At 57.9% G+C, this 16,838-nt stretch overlaps 7 protein-coding genes across 7 annotated transcripts; 3 read left to right on the forward strand and 4 right to left on the reverse strand.

Moving 5' to 3' along the window:
• Positions 1-220: 220 nt before the first annotated feature.
• On the forward strand, positions 221-2,250 carry CDC6 (AAA ATPase; the record flags this gene model as incomplete). The annotated part of the gene is made up of 3 exons (XM_071056083.1): positions 221-269; positions 326-538; positions 593-2,250. 3 exons carry the CDS (start codon positions 221-223, stop codon positions 2,248-2,250), a joined length of 1,920 nt encoding a protein of 639 aa, XP_070912184.1.
• A 723-nt stretch (positions 2,251-2,973) lies between these two features.
• ALD6 (aldehyde dehydrogenase (NADP(+)) ald6) lies at positions 2,974-4,797 on the reverse strand (the record flags this gene model as incomplete). Its single annotated transcript, XM_071056084.1, has 2 exons — positions 2,974-4,028; positions 4,101-4,797. The coding sequence occupies 2 exons, from the start codon at positions 4,795-4,797 to the stop codon at positions 2,974-2,976; spliced, it is 1,752 nt and encodes a 583-aa protein (XP_070912185.1).
• Positions 4,798-5,539: 742 nt separating this feature from the next.
• Positions 5,540-7,492, reverse strand: MFIFM68171_00663 (uncharacterized protein; the record flags this gene model as incomplete). Its single annotated transcript, XM_071056085.1, has 4 exons — positions 5,540-6,046; positions 6,105-6,889; positions 6,951-7,230; positions 7,349-7,492. 4 exons carry the CDS (start codon positions 7,490-7,492, stop codon positions 5,540-5,542), a joined length of 1,716 nt encoding a protein of 571 aa, XP_070912186.1.
• Positions 7,493-8,895: 1,403 nt separating this feature from the next.
• On the forward strand, positions 8,896-9,820 carry MDE1 (Methylthioribulose-1-phosphate dehydratase; the record flags this gene model as incomplete). Its single annotated transcript, XM_071056086.1, has 3 exons — positions 8,896-9,056; positions 9,141-9,662; positions 9,727-9,820. 3 exons carry the CDS (start codon positions 8,896-8,898, stop codon positions 9,818-9,820), a joined length of 777 nt encoding a protein of 258 aa, XP_070912187.1.
• Positions 9,821-10,093: 273 nt separating this feature from the next.
• Positions 10,094-10,878, reverse strand: MFIFM68171_00665 (uncharacterized protein; the record flags this gene model as incomplete). The annotated part of the gene is made up of 2 exons (XM_071056087.1): positions 10,094-10,468; positions 10,663-10,878. 2 exons carry the CDS (start codon positions 10,876-10,878, stop codon positions 10,094-10,096), a joined length of 591 nt encoding a protein of 196 aa, XP_070912188.1.
• A 2,574-nt stretch (positions 10,879-13,452) lies between these two features.
• Positions 13,453-14,195, reverse strand: SLD5 (GINS complex subunit; the record flags this gene model as incomplete). Its single annotated transcript, XM_071056088.1, has 2 exons — positions 13,453-13,993; positions 14,071-14,195. 2 exons carry the CDS (start codon positions 14,193-14,195, stop codon positions 13,453-13,455), a joined length of 666 nt encoding a protein of 221 aa, XP_070912189.1.
• A 936-nt stretch (positions 14,196-15,131) lies between these two features.
• Positions 15,132-16,456, forward strand: MFIFM68171_00667 (uncharacterized protein; the record flags this gene model as incomplete). The annotated part of the gene is made up of 3 exons (XM_071056089.1): positions 15,132-15,517; positions 15,580-16,047; positions 16,114-16,456. 3 exons carry the CDS (start codon positions 15,132-15,134, stop codon positions 16,454-16,456), a joined length of 1,197 nt encoding a protein of 398 aa, XP_070912190.1.
• Positions 16,457-16,838: the final 382 nt, after the last annotated feature.

Here is a 16,838-nt window from a genome sequence, read left to right on the forward strand (position 1 = left end):
TGTGCACATGTGGGGTCCCAGCCACCGAGTTTTAATTGAAACGCGCTGCCGCGCGCCATCCGAGGCCCACTTCAACGCGCTCGCGTAACATGACCGGGATCGCGAGACGCATCCATTTCAAAGCAGCCCAGGCACCTCCTTCCATGTCTCTCCACAAACAGCTTCGTTCTTTCCTCTCTCAACCCTCACTGTCACCAATTGCCGCTGTCTGAGTACAAAAATGGCATCCACGACCTTGGGAAAGAGAACACGAAGCTCCAGAGAAGTTGGTGAGTGCTGCTGTCTTTTGAGGCAGCTCGAGAAGCCGCAGCTGACAATTTCCCAGAGCCCATTCCAGGTCCCGACTTCTCAGCGAAGCGAACACGCCGAACCCCCAAGAAGGCCATTGAGGACGACGAGAATTCTACGCCGAGCATCAGCGACGATGTCGAGAACCAGGAGAACCATCGGCCCTCGCGCAAGCCTCGGGAGGCAGAGGAGCCAACACCCACAAAACCACTGTCGAGACGGTCCTCGATCGCAACCACTGTCAAGAACTGTACGCCTATGCCACCTGATGCATTGGGGAGCGCATTGCTAACACGTCCCGCAGTGAGCATCGCACCTGTCACCCCCTCGACCCCCCGCCACTACGATGTCTTCGCCAAGGGCACGACTACCCCGCGGCACCGCGTCATGTCTGTCGGCAAACTCTCGAAGCGGATGACGCCCCAGAGACCCCTCACTCCGGCGTCCCTTCAGACAGTCTATCATCAGGCGCGGCAGCTGTTCTCGCGCAGCGCAGATCCCGGGGAGCTTATCGGACGTGATGAGGAGCGCGCACAGATGAACGAGTTCCTGGAACGGTGCAAGACCGCTCGCCCGAGCGGATGTCTCTACGTTAGCGGGCCCCCGGGCACAGGGAAAAGCGCCATGGTGAACAGGATCACCGAGAAGGTCGCGTCAGAGTCAGCCTCCGTCCGGAAGGCTTACATCAATTGCATGAGCATCAAATCATCCAAGGACCTTTACATCACCCTGTTGGGCCAACTCGACGGCGATACCGACATGTCCGAGAGCGATGTTGTGGCCACGCTGGAGAAGCTCTTCCTCCGCAAGAGCAAGACCTCGGATGTGTTCCTGGTTGTGCTGGACGAGATCGACCACATCCTGACGATGGATCCGGAGAGTCTGTATCGCGTCTTCGAATGGTCGCTGCAGAAGGCCTCGCGGCTTACCCTTGTCGGAATCGCCAACGCGCTGGACCTTACCGACCGGTTCCTACCGAGACTGAAGTCCCGGAACCTCAAGCCCGAGCTTCTCCCGTTTCTGCCGTACACAGCGCCCCAGGTCAAGACAATCATCACGACCCGGCTGAAGAGTCTTGTGCCCGAAGGTTCTGCCGCTCCCGATTTTATCCCTTTCTTCCACCCCGCCGCTATTGAGCTCTGCTCGCGAAAGGTATCGAGCCAAACCGGCGACTTGCGCAGAGCCTTTGAGGTCTGCCGGCGGGCAATCGACCTAGTCGAGAGCGAAACGCGGATGAAGCACGAGAACGAAGTCAAAGAAAAATTACTGCAAATGAGCCCCACGCGTAAAGTTCTCGGCGAGAACCGCAACCTCGCCTCCACCCCGCGAACCTCTTCCGGCGCGCCATCTATATCAAACGCCCTCATCAAATCGCTCCAGACCCTCACCATCGAGACGGCTCCCCGCGTAACCATCGCACACCTCAGCAAAGTCACCGCCGCCGCATTCAGCAACGGCCCAACCCAACGCCTCAAGACCCTCAATCTCCAACAAAAAGCCGCCCTGTGTTCCCTCATGGCCATCGAGAAACGGAACCGCGCAGCAGCGCAAACATCTTCCTCCTCATCCTCCTCCTCCTTCTCTACTCCGAGCACGCCTTCCTCGAAATCACAGATCTCGGCACCGACCATTAAGACGCTCTTCGAAGCCTACTGCCTGCTCTGCACCCAAGACTCGGTTCTCCACCCCCTGTCGAGCTCCGAGTTCCGCGAGGTGGTGGACAGCCTCGAGACACTGTCGCTCATCATGCCCGTCGATGGCAAGACGGGCTCCTTTGCCGCGCTTTACACGCCGAGCAGCAGGAGGGGGAGGAAAAAGGACGTGTTTGGTGGCACGGGGAATGGGCTGGCAGATGAGAAGCGAGTGGCGTGTTGTGTCGGGGAGAAGGAGATGGAGCAGGCCGTCGAAGGCATGGGCGCGGGTATCTTGAGGAGTATACTGAGCGGGGAGGCGCTGGATTGATTCATTGTTGGTCGGTTTTTCTTCTGGTTAAGTGTTTAGACGCGCCTCTGGCTGCGTAGTTTGCATAGCCTGGTATGGCATAGCATGGCGTGGCGTTGATTTCGTTTGAGCTGTGGATAGAGGCTCTTTTGATGTTGGATGGATGGCTCGCTGGCAGCCAACCATTGTACGAATACGCTATAGTACTTCTCTGTGGGTTAATACCAGAGAAGAATACATGTACATTGGACTCTGCTTGTCGTTTCAACGGAGGTAGTGTTTGTTGCAGCCATGGCTGTTCTGAGGAAGAAGTAAATCCTGATATAAGTGGGGGAAACTAGTAATACCTCCGTGCCCGCATCAAAACCTTCATTATTTATGATCTTAAACGACCTTAGCCATTCACATGACGCGGTGTGACCTGGAACAACGGTTGATGTCCGGGAACTCATCAGGTTCCCACCCCGAAAATTACGTAGGGTAACATGGCCTACGAGAGCACCAAGGTACCTTAAAAGAGACATTAGAGACTTGGCAGGTAAGGGGCCGTTGTAAACAAGTCACATAAGCCTATGAAACCCGATTTTGGATTCGTCAACCTGCCCAATAACTAACTCGACAGCCAATGTTGCAAAACACCCCAAACATGCTCAGCTTGACTCCGGAGTAACCAATCTCAGCCATCATTCGTCACCATCAATCTCACACCCTCCCCCCCCCCCAACCCCACTCAGCGACCTCCATTTAACTATGCGTGGGCATAGCCACATCGGCCTTCTTGGAAATCGCATCCGCCGCCGACCACATGCTCGTGACCGTCTTGAGCTGCGTGTAAAAGTTGACGCCGGGCTTGCCGTAGAAGGTGCTCGCGCCGCCGCCAGCGATGCTCTTCTTGTTGCCCGTGAAGCTGAACATGGGGAGGGGCACGGGGATGGGGACGTTGATGCCGACCTGGCCGGCCTCGATGCGGCGGCGGAACGACTCGGCCGTGGGGCCGCTGCGGGTGAAGATGGCCACGCCGTTGCCGTACTCGTTGGCGTTGATCAGGTCGACGGCCTCGTCGAGCGTGTCGACGTTGAGGCACACGAGGACGGGGCCAAAGATCTCCTCCTTGTAGCACTGCATCTGGGGCGTCACGTTGGTGATGATGGTCGGGGCGACCCAGTTGCCGTTGGGGTACTTGGGCGGCTTGTAGCCGCGCCCGTCGAGCAGGATGGTGGCGCCCTCGGCCTCGGCCGACGCGATCAGGGACTCGATGCGGGCTTTGCTCTGCGGGCTGATGACGGGGCCCAGGTCGGCGCCCTCCTCGAAGCCGCCATTGACCTGGAGGGATTTGGCCCGCTCGGCGAGCTCCGGGAGCCACTCCTTCGTCTCGCCTACCATGACGAGCGTCGAGAGGGCCATGCACCGCTGGCCGGCCGCGCCAAAGGCGGCACCGACGACGGCGTTGATGAAGTGGTTCTTGTTGCAGTCGGGCAGGACGGCCGCGTGGTTCTTGGCGCCGAGGTTGGCCTGCACGCGCTTGCCATTGGCCGAGCCGCGGGCGAAGATGTACTCGCCCGCCTTGTTGCCGCCGACGAAACTGACGGCCTTGATGGCGGGTTCGTCGAGGATGAAGTTGACGGTGCGGTGGGCGCCGTGCACAATGTTTACGACGCCGTCCGGGAAGCCGGCCTTTTGGCAAAGCTCGGCCAGGATCATGGCCGCGCCGGGATCGCGCTCCGAGGGCTTGAGGATGAGAGTATTGCCGGTGACGGTGGCGATGGGGATGCACCAGAGGGGAATCATGGCAGGGAAGTCTAGGAAAATGTCAGCATTTCATCCCAACCTTTAGCCTTCGAGACAAGAACTCAGAAAAAGGCCAAACGCACTAAACGGGCAGATAGCAGCAACAACACCCAACGGCTCCCGGTACGTCCTCGTCTCCATGTCCTTGGCCACCTCCAACACCTCCCCCTTGAGCAGCTCGGGCGCACCGCACGCCGCCTCGGCGACCTGCAGACCGCGGAGCACGTCGCCCTTGGCGTCGGCAAACGTCTTGCCCTGCTCGAGCGTGATGCTCGCGGCCAGGCGGTCCCAGTTCTCGCGGATCAGGCCGACAAACTTGAACATGATCTGCTGGCGGTGTAGCACGCTGGTCGTCCGCCACGACTCAAACGCCTTCTGCGCCGAGGCTACGGCCGCCTTGAGCTCCTCATCCGTGTTCTGCGGCACGCGCGTGACGAGATTGTTGGTGGCCGGGTCGTGCAGGTCGATGAACTGCGTCGTGCTCGAGTTCAGGAACTTGTTGTCGATGAAGTAGGGCGTGTCGCGCACTTCCTGGATCTTGTCGTGTGTGGTCGGGTAGCTGGTCGCTGTGCTGGCCAGTCCGGCCGCTGCTGCGGCGGGACGTAGATGTCGCGCCGTGGCATGTAACCTCCTCACCGCCGTTGCCGAGACGGCCGACTTGGTTGACGGGGCCATTCTTGCCGACGAGGCGAAAAGCGCGGCTCTGGGGGAGCTGGACGATGTCGTATGGCGACCGGCGGTGGCAGACACTGAAGCAGCCCTGGTTGCAAGGCGGCGCATTGTGTGATGCGGGAAGACGGAGCTCTGGTAGGGTACGGATGGGATGTGGTTAATTAGCAATGTGGTTTGGGGGTTCGGCAGCAGCTCAGACAACCGGCCTCTATAATTAACCCCGAATTGGTCGAATTCGCCCCCTGTATACACAGTCAGCAGTACCGAGCTATGGACTTGTCCGCAGGGTGGTTGCACCTGTGCAGCGAGCTCCCTTTATCCGACCAGCGACATCGCAGTGCAGGGGGCGCATCCGCTTTAAGGACCGGGCGCGGGGAACAAGAGCCGACAGGTGGAATGCCCCCGCTGTCCCCAAAGCCGCTTCCTGCCGAGCTCCAATCAGCTCGACTCAATTCGGCGCGGGCCCGCGGGGAAGCTCCAATGGGTCCCCCGCCCACCGTCTGGGGGTTGGAATTGGAGATTCCAAGTTTCTCGGGCGCCGCGAAAGAACCCAAAACATCGGTTTGGACACGACACATAAACGTGATGACCAACAGCAAGGATGGTCATGTCCAATACTAAACGCCACTGTATTTTGGGTACCTAGAATACATATGCGCCTTGGGACTCCGCGGATCAAAGGTAATAAGCAGAATAACTAAGAAAAGGACCTAGCAGCCGGGCGCCAGGTTCCGACGCAGCTCGGATCATGACAATTCCCAATTGACTACCCTATGTTGACCAGTGTGCTGTCTGTGTCCGATTACCCCCAGAATAGACGTCTGGACTCCCCGAATGAAGTGCCATATCTCTACGATTGGCTCCGCGTGTTGCGCTTGGTGGCCTCTGACTTGACTGCCTCAGCGCCGGTGGCGGCGGCCGAGGCGACCTTATCCTTGACGTCCTTAGCCTTCTCCTTCGCATCAGTGGCAACCTTCTTGGCCGCCGGCGCGGGAGAAGAGCCAAGACCGATAAGGCCAAAGAGGACGGCGACGACGGTGACGAAGATGGCCGCAAGACCACCAGCAATCTCGGGGACGAATTTGATAGCCTCGAGGGGGTCCTTCTTGGCGATGGTCAGGAAAAGGTCGAGCTTCTCAGTGATGTACGTCTTGGGGTCGTCCAGGAACTTAAGATCGCTGGGCGACTTAGGCTTCTCCTCTTCCTTGGGCTTGTCGGCAGACTCGAGCGCCTCCTCAATGGGGTGCTTCTTGAAGAAGGTCTCATCCGCAAGCTTACGAGCGTCCTCGACCGAGTGGCCAATGTAGATGTTGTCGAAGAGGATGTTGTTCTGCATGGTCCAGATCTCGAAGCCAATCTAAACGGAGTGTCAGCAACGGATAATGCAAGTCGAAAGCACAGCCGGGAAAACTTACAGCGCCCATGGGCTCAAAGTTGGCGGGGTTCTTATCCTCAAAGTAGTTGGGGTTCTTGATCTTGCGCGGAGCCCATACGCCCTTGTAGGCCGGGTTGTCGATCATGGGCGCAGTCCACTTGCCCTTGTAGTCGGGGTTCTTCTTCATGGGCTTGGTCCACGGGCCACAGCCAGAGACATCGGCGCACTTGGGGTTGGGGACGGTAGGGGCGATCCAATCGCCATCCTCTTCGTCGTCCCAGTCCTCGGGCTTCTGAGCCTCCGGATCGGGAATCGTCAGCGGCTCATCAGTAAGCCAGTCATCAGGCTGAGTGGCCTCCTCATCGACAATCTCGTACGGTGCATCCTCATCCCAGTCATCGGGCTTCTTGGCATCGGGGTCCGGAATGCGGGCCTCGTCAACCCAGTCATCGGGCTTCTTGTCCTTGGGGTCGTCAATCTCCTTGGGAGGGTTGACGGCAGGGTTGAAGTCCTCAAGGAGGCTGCCCTCCTTGACCTGCTCGCCGTTCTGCTGGATAACATAGGTGTTGTTGGGGTGGACGATGAGCGTGTAGAGCTCAGTGGTCTTGACGATCTTGGCCGTCGGGGGAGAGGTGAGGTGCTTCTCCTCGTACTCGCCCGTCTTGGGGTTCTTGTGGTTGAAGATGAAGTGGACCTTGTTGGTGTGGCCGCACTTATCGGGACCGAACATAATGACATACGGAGTCGTGTTCGAAAACTCGTCCTGGTGCAGCGCCTTGGTATCCCGCAGCAGCTTCATGTAGGCGCCACCGCACTCGAGGCCATCTGCCAGGGCAACATGTTAGTGTCGGAATTAGGTGGCACGGGCGGGCGGGGAAGAACGTACTCTGCAGCTTGACCTCATATTGAACCACCAGGGTCTTACCCTTAGGGTCGATCTTCTTGGGGAACTTGGCCGAGATGGCGTGGTGGGCAGCGACATTCTTGATAACAAGACCCTTGTCGCCCTCCATGCCCTTGTAGACGGTAGGCTCCTCAACGGCCCACTCGCCGACGTACGCCCACTCCTCGTCGCCTTGAGTCTCCTTCTTGGCGTGCGAGGGCTTCCATCGCTTCTCCCAGTCATCGGTAAACTGCTCGAGGAACGGAGCCTTGAGCTTGGTCGGCTGTATTCCATCCGTGTCAGCAAACAATTGGCAATTCGCGACCTCAACGATAGCTGATGCCAACCCGCAGAGTTGGCGAATCGGGGCCAAGAGCGATTGGAGCTTGGGCGATACTCACAGTGAAGGTCGGAAGCTCCGGGGCAGCCTTGGTCGCGGACTCGGCGACGGAGCTCTCGTCCTTGAGCACCTTCTGGTCCTCGGCGTTCACGCCACCGACGAGGAACGCTGCGCTGGCAGCAGCGGCAGCGACGTTGAACCTCATTTTGGATGGCCGAGTGCTGTCTGGAGCAACTCAGCGATGGGGTTGAGGAATGGAAAGTGCAAAAGGAACACAAACGTCGATGGAAGAATGGGAAGAATCGCCTACGGAGACAGACGATCGGTTGGGGTTGGGCAATGGATGTCGCTCCCAGAGCTCGAAGAAAAGGGAGAAACCACCAAACCTTGCGAGGGCAGCTGGTGTGGTGAATTTGAAGCTCGGCCGACGATTTCTGACAACGTGTCTTTAACAGAATCCTGAGCTTGAGCTTCCGCTGCTGTAACAGCGGGACTGCGGGGGCGCGCCGGGGGGGCTGGCCTCCTTGAGTGGCCCCTGCGCTCCTTGTAGAAGACCTTCGAACCTTCTATTGGACAGCCTCAACCAAAGTCTTTGTCCAACCGCTAACTCAATCCGACATCTTTATCCAATGCTAAGGCCGCAGCAGGCTCATTCCCCTCCAGGGCTGGCAGTGGGCGCCGCAGTCAAAATGCGTCTAGAACAGTTCAATTCTCCCCCTGGGTTTGGCACCTTGGTGCTCGGCCTCCCTCGACACAAATTGACCGTTTTGGCCGACCCATCGAATGGTAAGCTGGTACTAGCACGCGTCCCGGAAGCTGGAGGAAGACCTGGGGTTGTCCTAGCGCCTCTCCAACAAACCGCATCGCCCTCGCTTTGAGTAAGCTACAACATAAGGGCTGGCCTCAAAGCGCTCCTCTACTAATAATCACCAAAGAAAGATTTCTTGCCACCTAGAACCCGTCCTACTGCCTTGTTCCGCACGCCAGCCGAAACCTCAGTGGCTGGATGTCCGCTTCCAAGTGAGGACGGCTCTGACCGTTGATTTGAGACTGCATTGACGGCTGAGTTTCAAGCTCACCTATTGCGCGACTTTCCCGGCTATTGCTTAAAGCTTCAGCTATCGCCCCGTGTACGTTGGATTTCACTAGTAGAATCCGTTGTCTGTTTTGGTGTGTTAGGGCGGCCATCCCCCAAAGGTGAAGAGACCACGTGGAACACAAACAACACTGAGATGAAGGACAAGTTGGAGTGCATGTGAATCGTCAACCGCCCGTGTCGTCTTTCAAAGTGGAGCTTTGCAACATGCCGGAAGCCTGCTAAAGTGGCCGCATGCACTCCCGCATGGCCGGCAGCGAAGTGGAGAGCCTCTCCCGAACCAACACCAACCCAGCGGCTTCCTTGTCAATTTAGCCCCAAATAGCCTCATTTGCCATTTTATACTGCCGCTCCGTCAAAATTGCCGACAGAGAAATCGCAGCAGATTTACCAAGGTCAAGCTCTGAAACAATAGGGACTTGCCTACCTGGGCTATTTCACGGAAGCCGCCGGGTACCCCCGAACCGGCATCATCGCCGCATCCCTAGACCACCCGGAAAGCCGATAGGGCCATGACCCCGCCAACAAGCGGCCAGACGGCCGACAACAACGACCACCTCGTCCAGTCCGAGAACCCGGACCACCCGGCGAACCTCATCCCATCACTCTGCGCCAAATTCTGGACGCTCGGCTGGGTAACTGGTACCGGGGGAGGCGCCTCGATCCGCGAAGAGTACGTAGTAGTCCATTGGCCGCTTGCTTCCGCGCCACCCTCCTCCAACCCCTGTGGGAGTGCTAACCGTGGCCACGAAACCAGTGATCTTGTCTACATTGCGCCGTCAGGCGTACAAAAGGAGCTCATGAAACCCTCCGACATCTACGTCTTGTCCCTGGCGGCACAGGCACAGTCGCTCGACCGGCGTAACCGCGTCTACCTGCGCAGCCCGCCCAACTACAAGCCGAGCCAGTGCACGCCGCTGTTCCTGGCCGCCTTCACGAAGCGGCGTGCTGGTTGCTGCATCCACACACACTCGCACTGGGCCGTCCTAGTAACGCTGATCCTCGAGACACAGGGTCCCGGCCGGGACCGCGAATTCCGCATCAACAATATCGAGCAGATCAAGGGCTTCGGGAGGGGCTTTGAGAAAAGCGGGAACCTGGGGTACCACGACACGCTGGTCATTCCCGTCATCGAGAACACGGCGCATGAGGAAGACCTGACCGAGTTCCTCGAGGAGGCCATGGATAAGTATCCCGATACGTATGCCGTGTTGGTAAGGCGGCACGGTGTCTACGTTTGGGGTGACAACGTGCACAAGGCGAAGACGCAATGCGAGAGGTGAGGCTTCCTCTGCCACCCGGAAACCGTGTCAAACTACTGATGGGAGAATGCCTGCTTCTAGTCTCGACTATTTGTTCCAACTAGCAGTTGAGATGAAGCAGCTCAATCTGCCCTGGATAACCGACATCGAGCCAGTAACGCCACGAAGGTCATAGTTAAAAAGCACACAATTCACCATATGGAAGTCCAGATCCAAACTCTCAAGGTGTGCAGAAACGGTCATTTCGATCGCTGACGCTATTATCCGTGACCTTTACGCACCACAGCAGTGACAACATACATCAAAACGCTATAAATCCAACCAAATCCGTCCCATTACACCCTTCGGTTGAACCATCCCAATCCCAATCTCCTTCCATTCCCAAACACATAGTCCCAACCCAATTAAACACCAACTCACTCAGCCGACAATCAGCCTCACAAGAAGCTTAGAGCGCCAAAACGGCAGCCAAGAAGCCGAACAGGCCAGCCGCGGGCCCGGCCACGCTCATCATATGACTAGCGGCGTTGGACGAATCCTGAGGGGCTCCCGTCTCGGTGGGCGACGACTGCTCGCCAGAAGTCTCGGTCGGGTCAGTGCCGTTGCCATCGTCGCCATCACCGCCATCAGTGTCGTCGTTCTCTCCGTCGTCATTGTTGTTGCCGCCAGAGCCAGCGCCGCCGGTGGGCTGGGGAACGCCCGCCGTCCCGGTGAAGTAGTGCTCGTTGATGCAGCCCGTGACGCATTGCCCATAGGCCAGGATGTCGGCCTCGGTGCCCTCGCCCTGGTCGCAGGCCGCCACGCAGTTGTTGGTCTCATTGACCTATGATATGGGGGTTAGTGGGGTGAGGTTTGCATTAGTGGGAGAGAGGGTGGGGAGGGGGTTGTTGGGATTTGGTTGGGTCCGGAGGGGAGAGGGGGTTGTCCGGCCGGCCGGCCGGCCGGACGGTCTAACAGACAGACGGACGGACGGACGGACGGGGAGAGACTTTAGGGCAGTGGAAAGAATCGGCATACCTGGGCGTCGTCCGGGTTGGGAACGGCAATGCACCTGGAGGTGCAGTCCACATCACCGGCCTCGCAGGCTTCAATGCAGGCGATCATAGCAGCCTGAGCGGAGCTCTGTTCGGCCGCAGCCGGGTCCGTCGTCGTGGGAGGGGAGGGGTTGGTCGTCGACTGGGCGTTCGCGACGAGGGCGAAGACGCCGGTGAGGAGGATCGAGGTGACGCGCATATTGGCGGTATTAAGAAGTATTAAGTGTAGTTGGTATCGTACACACGGACACGGACACGGACACGCACACACGTGCACACACGATGAACGAACGAGTGTAGGGTAGAGTTGAAAAGAGACAGCGATACGGGAAGAGACAAGTCCTGGAGTCAGAGCGGGAAGGAGGGAGAGAATAAATTCCTCGCCATGACGCGGGCCGCCCGTTCTAAATACCTCTGAGACCGAGCCAGGAATTTGCTGCAGCCCTTGGGCGCGATCCGCGAGCTGGGCGAATGTCCGCTGCCTTCCACCCTTCCACCTGCATTGCTCAGGTTGCTTTTCCTCCCATACTGTACCCACTTCCAAACACGAGGGGATGCTCCGTTTCCCGTCCATTCGCGCCACCCCGGGGAAACCTGGCAAAAAGCCAAGCCAAAGGAGCCAAGGGGGAGGCGAGGAGCCCCTGTCACTTTTAATTCCCTTTTTCCCTGGTGTAACCATCCGACCACTCTCATTCCTCTCATCATAGGGCGCCGCGCTCCCTCTCTACAGTGTATCTTTCTTGTGCTACACAAAGTGCTACTCGACTCTACCGACGAGGCAAAACATGCGGCCGTGTAAAATTGCAGGCACGCCCCAGTGCCGGCCGGACAGACAATGCCTCAGCGGTATTTGCCCGATTTGGCTCCCGATGACTCTGGGCACCAATCAGCATGCGACGTTTCGCGTAATTGGTTTCCGAGGCAAAAGCCATCTTGGCATGTTTTCAGTCGGCCCGTGCGACCCTGGTGTAGCCCATGACCCGTCGATGTCATCGGTTGCAAGGGCCTGGTCACCTGGGGATCTCTCTTGTCGCAATTGTCCCGTCAACGGAGGCGCCGGTGCGGACATGGGCGGTGTCTTCTGAGCGGTCAAGGCCGTTGAAGGCGAGTCCGCAATGGGCGGCCGGTTAGGGTTTGTTGACCAACTCATATGAGATGGCGGGAACTCGGCCGGGTGATAACCCCTTGCTGGTTTCGCGCTCGCCGTCTTGGGACGGGAACGTCATTGGCCACAGGGAAAAGAGCCGAAGGCGCATGAGCCAATGTCTCTTGGCCTTTTGCTGAGGCGCTAGTCCGGGGGAATGCGAACGACGGGACGCTCTCGCTTGACTTGCAAGTGCCCAAAAAGTCGAGGCGACGCTGATGGGTTTGTACACGTCTGAACGTTCGCTGTCATCTGGACATCGCAGACGTGGCGATGCTGTGTATACGCCGGAATGCTACGACGTTGAGCGAGGTTGGGAGCAGCAGCAGTAGCAGAGACGATCCAAACCGAGCTCCACATCACACAAGCTGCCAATGCCGATCCATAGAGTCAACGTCCGGGCGCACTATGCCAATCATCGAGGGCAGCTTGAAAATTCGTTTTTTCATCCAGCCACCTAGGCTCCATCTGCTCGGTCACGTTTGCTACTCGGCGCGAGCTAGACAGGCCTATCCCTTGCTGCCGATTCTCTTTCAGCCGTGCAAGGGCGCCGGCACTTTTCTTATCTAAGCGGGACGGATCCCAATTAACTTAACACTTTGAGCCTCACCTACACTATCCACCCACGAACGCAATAGACACGAAAGCCTGGCTAAGATAGCAGCAACGTTTTGCCCACGAGGCATCACGCACCAGGGTGGGACCAGAATCTTCCAGCAGCATCAATACGAATGGGCCTTGCAGGATAAAAATAAACACGAGCGGAGGCAGCTTGTGGCTCCACCGATCCCCGCCTCCCGCGGCCCCATCCATGGTAACCATGACAACTCCGATCGATCGAGCGTCCGAGCCGAGCCGGCCCACGATATCGGCGTCTCCTATGACCACTGTAGACTCCACTCCACTAGGAAACGGGTCCAGCCCGGTTCCAACTACACATCCGATCCGGGTCCGCCGAAAACGCCTCATAACGTATGCCATTCGCGAATTGGTTTGTTCCGAGGACATATGGAACGGATCAGCCAAGTCTGCGATGTTTACTTTGCTAAGAGTCTCCCGTGAGTTAAGGGCTGTTGCTGAGTCCCCATCTTAGAGGAGGAATCAATTTGGAATTGCCAACGTAGACGCACTCTCACTCATTCCACCTCCGCTCCAGTCTGTTCCCGAACCGGGTCTCCCTTGGGCCAGCACCTGTCAGGACCAGTTGGGCCGTAGCCCATGCCGGACAAGCCGATCGTTTATGGCGGCAGTTGCGTTCGACACTCTAGTACCCCATCAAGCTGTTGAGCGCTGGTTTGTGGCGGCAGTAAGGAGCGGTCAAGAGTTTCGAGAGCGGCGGGCTCGTAGGAGCTCTCAGCCGCGGTAAAGACACTCAACCGAAGTTACCGAACGGTCATTCAGATAGGGGCTTGCATGCACCTGTCCCGGACCCCCCTTTCCGTTAGTCATTCTGGGGCGGTACGCTTGAGGTCCTGTGCCCGTCCTCTCAGGAATGTTCAACCAACAGGCTTTATCTGTGTTGTGGCCAGGTTGACGCACCGAAACCGTTGCGACAGATGTCACGCGAGTTCCTTGCAGCCGACAGATATCCTCCGTGAGTGGTGTTGTACCTATCAAGATTTCCCCCAATCACACCAGCTCGGCGCTCCCGGCTTCAACCAGGGGCTTCGCATCCGACCAGCGCAGGATGACAATGTCGCTCTCCCTCATGACGGTGGAGTCGTCGGTATCTACGCCGCGCCCCTCGACAAGGGAATTCTTCAGCAGGCGGATGAACACGGCCGACTCCAGATCGGGCGTCTCAATCATGCTGATGCCGCCAGCCGCGTCGTTCAGGTTCTGCAGCGCGGGCGGGAAGGACGAGAGGAACGAGGACAGGTAGTGGTTGTGCAGCAGGGCCTGGTGGCGGGTCGCGTAAGCCAGCTCCATCTCGGACAGGCGGGCACGCAGGTCGTCGGTTGAGAGATAGTGCAGCGTGTGCCTGTCTATCTTCGCGATGCGGGCGCGCAGGTAGCTGCGGACGAGGAACTTGAAGCGCTCGAGCTCGGTCTGGATGACGATGAGGGCAAAGTTGGTCTTGGGATCCATGTCGCCCGTCATCTCCTCGACCTTTTCGATCTGGCGCTTGATGTTGTCGTTGATGCGCTCGAATAGCCCGTCGGCCGGCCAGCTGCAATTGCGTCATGCCGGATTAGCAGGTGCCGGGAAGTGGGAGGGTCAAGGGGATTCAGGTGGCCTGCTACGTACTGGAGGAGCTCGGGAGCCGATCTCTCGGCGACCCAGGCACGCGTTAGTTCCTGGAGATCACGCTTTTCTTGAGGGATGGCATGGAAAGTCGGGTCGACTTCCCGGAGTATGTCGTCAATGTCCATGTCGGTGGTCTTCTCGGACGGGTTTATCAAGGAGGCTTGCTTAAGAAGGTACCGGGTACAAGCTTAGAGAGGCTTGGTGTGTAGCGCGATTCTGCCATTTCTGGCTGATGGAGGGGTACATGCCTGTTGGTCTATGCTTTTGCTTGGCGCCAGGGCTCCGTACGAAATACCCAACTTCGTTCATCCACAAAGAGTCTAACTACCGCTTGGACTTACCCAGATTCCAATAACAAGAAAAAAAAGAAGAAGAAAAGTAGAAAAGAGATCGAAAAACAAACTCGGGAAATTCGTAGCAATAACTGAGAGGTCCTCAGAATTCACTTCGAAGACGATATATCCAGAGCCTCAACCCTACAGACATCTCGCCGCGCCTGCCGAGATGGAAACTCACAGCATCGCTCGAGAGCCTAGCCTCGTCTCAGATATCCGCCGTCTTCGGCATGCAATATGCAGCAATCACCCGCTCTAGGACTCGGCGTCGGTGTCGGGATTTTTGCCCGACGAATCCACCTCAGCCCAAGGCCCCGAGCTGCACGATCCGGGGCAGGATGGCCGAGGAAGCATTTGAGAGGTTGACACAGTAGCACAGCCCTTCCCGACAGCCAGTCAAGTGACGCGTGTGTGCGACAGACCTGCACCAGATGCCGGGGGCTTGCATCGAGTCTCGAATATCTGTCGTGCCGGTGTTTGAGGAGGTCAGGACAAAGGATCAGGCTAGTCTTCGGCTAGAATACTTGCCGTCGTAGTTATTGGCTGAGGCTGTGGGCGGTCTGGAGGATGTCGTTGGCGCCAGGCCCGCCACATGTCTTGGTTGGCGATTTGTTGTCGTCTGACGCGGTCTGTATAACTGGAAGCCCGGTCCTCGACAGCACACTACGTCAAGTCGCCAATGATGCCCATATTTCACTTCACCCTCCATCATGACCCGGCACCGATATGTCGTCTGTCTGGGCCCGGTTGGCTGTTCTTGGCGTAGCCTTCGAGGCGTTCGCTGCGCGTAGGGGCTGGACATCGCTCGCCGACTGCACCTCCGAGACAAGCCTGGTACTTGCAAGTGAAGAGAACGATTACTTGAAGGCATGGACAGACCCCGTTCCCGGAACGAAGGCTCTGGTTGGCCTACAGCTTCTGGACGTGGGGAGGAGGGACTGTCTGTCAAACGGGTCCAACTACTGCTTCGGGAACAACGTGGACTTCTGTTCCGACTGTGGTAACTGCTGTGTTGATGGGAACTACTGCTGTGGGAGAGGGAAAGTGTGCTGCGGATCTGGCTGTTGTCCTAGCGGCCAGACTTGCTCTCAGGGCAAGTGTCTCTTGTCTGTGTAAGTCTAGCCGTGCAGCTTGTCGCTAGGATAAGAATGCGCCGAAGTTGACGAGTCGAAAGAGAAACCGTGACTGTCACATCGACCGTCGTTGAGACCGCCACACATATCGCAACACAGCGAGCCACCATCCTCATAGCTCAGATCGAAACCTCGACCGCGGTCTCGACTGTTGATGTCACTATCTCGAGTGCGGCGACCCAGACTAACGTCATATGGGTGACGGCCACAGTAGTCGCAAAGAGGGAGAGAGCCGCTGCCATTGAGTCGCCGCTGCCGAACAAAAGGAATCATGGGGTGGCATCTTCGAGGTCGTTGGAAACGGTAAGTCGGCCGACACCTGTCAGAAAAGGACTGCAGCACGGTGCCGACAAAGTTACCGCTATTCCACGGCAAGCAGCCGAAGAACCAACCCCGACTATTACCAACTACATCACCGAGACATTCGACGTCACGAGCGTATCCTCCATCATAATAACCGCATCTACAACTTCAACCGTTGTGTCTACTGTGTATCAGACAAACACTCGGTACGTCCTTGCCCTCCGCTACCGCCGCCCTTCAACCATTTCGACTAACACTATTGTATTCTGCAGCGTCCTCAACGCCAAAACAACCATCACCATAACATCCACCATAACAATAACCTCCTACCCCCCAACAATCCTCACAATCACCACCACAGCCAGCCCGATTCTCCCTACATCCTCATCCTCTTCCCAGCCTTCCTCTTCTCAAACCCTCACCCTCGCGACCCCAGCTATAGCAGGCATAGCCACAGGTGGCAGCATCCTCGCCGTCATCCTGGGCGCCCTCGTCGTCCTCTCCATCCGCCGCCGCCGCCGCCGTCATCGCATCCTCCCCCTTCATATCTCACCGACAACTATTACGACCCTCACAACGACGGCCATGCCCGCAGCAACCTCGCCATCCACATGAGAGAGCCCACACTCCCGCCTCTCCCAGCGCACTTCGGCCCAGCCTTGCCAGCAGCGCACCACGCAGCCACCTTCCACCTGCCAGTGTCATATACGGACAGGCGGGGACCAGGCCACCACCGGCGGGATACAACCACCACCGCCACCACCAGCACGACAGGCCAGACAACACTCGTCGACGGTGCGACGCCCGGCGTCAGTTCCGTGCTAGGCCCTAAGAAGGAGGATGAGGACGGAGATGTTTACTGCTACATGAATGTGGCCGAAGTCCAGGGGAGTGAGCCTACTGTGGGGAGGGGAAGGGTTGAGCTCGAGGGCTCTCCTCCGCCGCCTTCGTCTCCACCCCGAGCTGGTTCAATTGGGTTGTGGTCGGGGCAGGCTAC

This window comes from Madurella fahalii (assembly GCF_045866475.1).
Source record: "Madurella fahalii IFM 68171 DNA, scaffold_1, whole genome shotgun sequence".
Classification (NCBI taxonomy): domain Eukaryota; kingdom Fungi; phylum Ascomycota; class Sordariomycetes; order Sordariales; genus Madurella; species Madurella fahalii.